Source organism: Palaemon carinicauda, chromosome 28, assembly GCF_036898095.1.
Source record: "Palaemon carinicauda isolate YSFRI2023 chromosome 28, ASM3689809v2, whole genome shotgun sequence".
NCBI classification, from domain to species: domain Eukaryota; kingdom Metazoa; phylum Arthropoda; class Malacostraca; order Decapoda; family Palaemonidae; genus Palaemon; species Palaemon carinicauda.
Window position 1 is genome coordinate 49497947 of NC_090752.1, and position 5285 is coordinate 49503231.

The window sequence follows — 5285 nt, forward strand, 5'->3', positions numbered from 1 at the left end:
GTATGTATGTATGTATATACATCTATATGCATATATATTATATATATATATGTATACATTATATATATATGTATGTGTATATATATACATATATATATAAATATATATACAGTATATATTGTATGTATATATAAATATGTATAATTTCTATGCATAGATATGTATGTATATAAATGCTTATATGCACACATACATGTATGTGTATATGTATACATATATATATGTATATATATATATACATATATATATATATATATACATATATATATATATAAATTTTGGCAAGCAAACAAGCAAACACCTGTCGCTTTTGTGTGTCGAGCAATATGACAAGTGGCAAGACTTCAAAACAAGTGATGCACTGTTCACGTACAAAGTTCACGGCTTTTTTTTTTTTTTTTTTTTGGTAATTAACTGTATATTCATAAGACGGTTAAAATAAGTGGGCAACAATATTCTAACATTTGTGAATAAATCAATAATGAGATCATTAAACTTCTAAATAATATATATAAATGTGAATAAAATAATAAAGAAGACCCATAACTATAATTAATTGAGTTCATGGCAAAGCTTTGGCAAACCCTTGACGATTCATATTTATTCATTAGATGTTCAAAAGTTATAATTTTGGAGAAATGATCCTCATATTTAAGCAATTAATCTAACCGAGGACACGCACTTCTTTATACACAATGTAAAGTGTAGATGCATGAGCGTTGGCTGTTTAAAGTCATTCTTGTACTAGTACACTCAAAGCATGTATTCACTTTACTCAATTTTTCTTAATGAGGAGTATTTGCACCGACTCGCAGCGGTACCCTTTTAGCTCGGAAAAAGTTTCTTGCTACCTGATTGGTTAAAATGATCTTGTCCAACCAATCAGCGATCAGGAAACGTTTCCGAGCTAAAAGGGCACTGCTGCGAGTCTGTGCAAATATGCCTCGCTAAAAAGAATTGACTATACAAAGTTTAAATGGCAGAGAGAGAGAGAGAGAGAGAGAGAGAGAGAGAGAGAGAGAGAGAGAGAGAGAGAGAATTTTACTGAGCCTTTCATTATTTACCAAATAAGCATTTTCTGTACAAATGCGTGGTTTTTTTCTCTTATTACCACAATTTAAAGGTTATTTAAAAAACAGGAAACAATTGTTAAATCCCCAAAATCCTACAACCAAAAATCAACGAACCAGTCATAATAATGTTTCGTATCAACAATGATTTTTTTTATTTTTTTTTTTAAATCCCGTAATCAAAAACTACATCCATCGATTCATGAAACAACCAACTAACTAAAGAACGTCGTGGAATTAACGTACATCCTGATTGACAGCTTATATCTACCTGATGTCACAACATCTAAGGCCACTAAACACCAGTTCACATCAGATATTAAACGGAACGTTAAGCGGCTTCCAGGAGAGAGAGAGAGAGAGAGAGAGAGAGAGAGAGAGAGAGAGAGAGAGAGAGAGAGAGAGAGAGAGAAATCATAACAGGAGTATTAATTAATTTTTTTTTCTTAAAAAGCTTGACACAAAGTGAAAATGCAAATAAATATTTACATTTCAATTATATTAATGAAAGCACAACTTTACATACATTAAAATAAAAAAAATAGTGTGCGTTGCCGTCTACAGATACGAGTATCCTATATCAGGAATACAGAAGCCACACCAACTTAGAAGAATAATAAGACAACCACGAAGTATCAACATTACCTTCCCCCCTTCCTCCCCCTCATCCCTACAACGCCCACAAGCCACATCTCCCGATGATAATCTTTATTTATGCACAATAACGTCATCAAACTCCCGAAATGCGAATTGGGTTTAAAAGTAATCCTTATTTAGGTTTGTTTATATTTTTTTGAACAATATTAGTATACGGCGTATACGAGTTTTATAGTAATATAATGTCAACATCAACATTATCATACATATTGCAAACCCAGTAAATATCATGGTAAACGTAATAGAATATGCCAGAAAGAGCGATAAAAAGAAGGGAAGTCATACAATCATATAAATGATCATATAATCATGTGTAAACACCTACCCAATATATATATATATATATATATATATATATATATATTATATATATATGTATATATATATATATATATTTATATATATATATATATAAATTTATTTATATATGTATATATATATATATATATATATATATATATATATATATATTTTATATATATATATATATAAATTTATTTATATATGTATATATATATTATATATATATATATATATATATATATATATATATACATAAATATATATATATATATATATATATATATATATATATATATAATATATATATATATATATATATATACATAAATACATACATATATATATATATACATACATACATACATACATATACATTTATATACATATATATAAATATATATATACATACATACACACATACATACATATACATTTATATACATATATATATACATGTAAATATGCATAAATATATATATATATATATATATATATATACATATATATATATATATATATATATATATATATATATATATATATATATATATATGGTCGAATAGCAATGTGAAAAAAACATATAAATAATCACAAACATATAATCATTAATATGACTGTCTATAAAATTGAAATTTTCTTTTGAATTGGCTCTGACAAATAAATTCTTCATTAGTTTTCTTCCACTTTATCTATTTCAACATTATATTTGACCTTTAACCGAATCTTTCCTTTGGCAGTAATCTACCACAGACTGACTCATAGATTTACTGACTTTTCTACAATGACGTCATTACAACACAGGTCACAGATAACGTATACATCGATAACTTATACGACCACGAGAACGTTATATACCAATAAGTAAGTTCTTTATAATTTTGATCATTTAGTTTTTGATATTTACATATTTTTGCCTCAAGACCACTGTCCAGACCTGTGATTAATCTATCTATGCTTACCTTTCTCCAGTCATGCGAATCCTCCCCCCAAAAAAGAAAAAAAAATCTTATACTATTACCATTTTTATTGTTATTGTTGTAGTTAAAATATATTTTTTATTACCTAAGGTTATACACCTCCATCATACGTATATGTCACAATCAAGAATGTACGTGTACAGTGACAAAGCGAGGTTTCGGGTTTGCTCTCAATTAGGATGTATTTAAATACAAAACCATAATTGTCAGGAAAAGCAACGTTAACCACAGATATTTCAACATACATATAATCAAAATATTAAGTGACTGTATAATTCACTATTACCATGAATTCAATGAGGTCATTGTGACGTTAATACCGATGTGATGAATTATCTTCTAGTATTTATTGATATTGTATAGTGATATTACGAAGGTAAGGGTTTTGACACTGATTCGGTAATTAGAAATCAGATTATATTTACATTTTGCTTATATATGAAAATGAAATCAAAACAATAGAGCCTTAAATTTAATATTTTACTATCAAAGTCAACATATTTCCAAGGGATTAACGATACACGAATTTAAGACCATTACCCATATGATGTAGTTTCGTCATTTCGTAACTAGAACTTGAGCCATGCTGTATTGCCAGTTAGGATAGTTGGCACCATGGATAATATATCTTTCGGTTCGCTTTAAGCACTTCGCAGGTTACAATCAAAATCTAGAATTTTTCCCACTCCGTAAATGGGTCAAGAACGAGAATTTGTTGATTTTAGACGTGCAACATTTCTTCAAAGAACATGATCAATAGGGCTGGAGAAAACCCAGGCCGATTGTAACACCTGCTCTTAAAAAAATAAATGAACACTAAAAATGGAATAAACATACCTTTCATAGACCGATTTCGTGAGAGTAACAAATATACTACATAAAATAATCACAAAAATAACGAGTAAATAACGAAAAATAGAAGATAAGAGAGCTACCATGTACAACACAATTGGACACTGTCAGCCAGCGCCAGGCATCTTGCATAGTGAAGGGTGCAGAAAGAATTCTCATATTTGCACTGCCCGGCAAAACCCAATAAAACACGGCTGGGCATCACATATATACATATAAAAAAAAAAACAGGAAAACACTGAAGGATCCATAGTGCATGAACTCCGTAAGGACCTCTGCGGGGCACAGTCTAGTACCCACCTTAGCCGGGGCATAGAGGCGCATGGCTGGGTCGAAGAGGAGCTAAACCAACCCCCCGAGTTCACTGAGCCAACACAACTGGCTCCTGAAACAGTGCCAGAACCCTTCGAAATGCTGCCACTACTGACTCATACCGGGCCTTCCCCTTTCCACCTGCTCCCCTCACACCTCCTCCATCGTGCCCCATCTCGGTGCCCTACCCAAACCCACCACCAACCCCCAAAACCATCCATACCCACTGGGCCATCCCAACAGCCAACACCTGCCTACCCACCCCCGTTCTGTGGGTTGGTCACTTCTCGCTAGCGCGCTTTTCCCAGTAGCCGCAGTCTCTCTCTCTCTCTCTCTCTCTCTCTCTCTCTCTCTCCTCTCTCTCTCTCTCTCTCTCTCTCTCTCTCTCTCTCTCTCGTGCATATTTGGATGACATATCCACTAGACACTTCCTAGAAATTCTGCCCTTTTTTAAATATTGTATTATACGCATATCGAATGGACAAATCCTGACCGTTATCATTATCCTTCATCATTGTAAGCTTGACCCTCTATGCCGTTATGACATTGTAATATACACCTGACATTACCTTGAAATAACAAATGGAAATTGACTAATACATCGCGCGTCATCTAATAAAATGTCTTGGCTATGGATCCCGGGAACATCTGTAAAAGTAGGCCAAATAGCCAAAGCTTCGACCATGACTAACTGACCATAGAATGCCAATAAAGATCGGAGCTACTACTACTACTTACTACTACTACTACTACTACTACTGCTGCTGCTACTATTGCCATTATTATTATTATTATTATTATTATTATTATTATTATTATTATTATTATTATTACTAATGTCTAGAGGCATCAAAAACGAAGTCTACATATTCATAGATATGCACACACGCACACAAACACAGATTCAACCCTTCCCAACCCCCCTCCTTTTCTATCTACAAATCGGTAATATTTGGGAGTGTGTGGTTTCCGAGTGCACCTTTAGTCTAGGGGTGTCCCCTCTTATCAGGGTTTGACTGCTCTCTCTCTCTCTCTCTCCCTCTCTCTCCTCTTTATTATATAGGGGACATATTATGTCCTGCGCTACTATTATTATCATCATTAAAACAAACTT

General features: G+C 32.2%; 1 protein-coding gene across 1 annotated transcript in view; it reads right to left on the reverse strand.

The window, feature by feature from the left end:
- Nucleotides 1-4296, reverse strand: part of LOC137621572 (GATA zinc finger domain-containing protein 7-like) — a 166032-nt gene extending 161736 nt beyond the window's left edge. Inside the window, 1 exon segment of the mRNA XM_068351975.1 lies at nucleotides 4160-4296. Coding sequence (XP_068208076.1) covers nucleotides 4160-4183 — 24 coding nt within the window. The 5' untranslated portion in view covers nucleotides 4184-4296.
- Nucleotides 4297-5285: the final 989 nt, after the last annotated feature.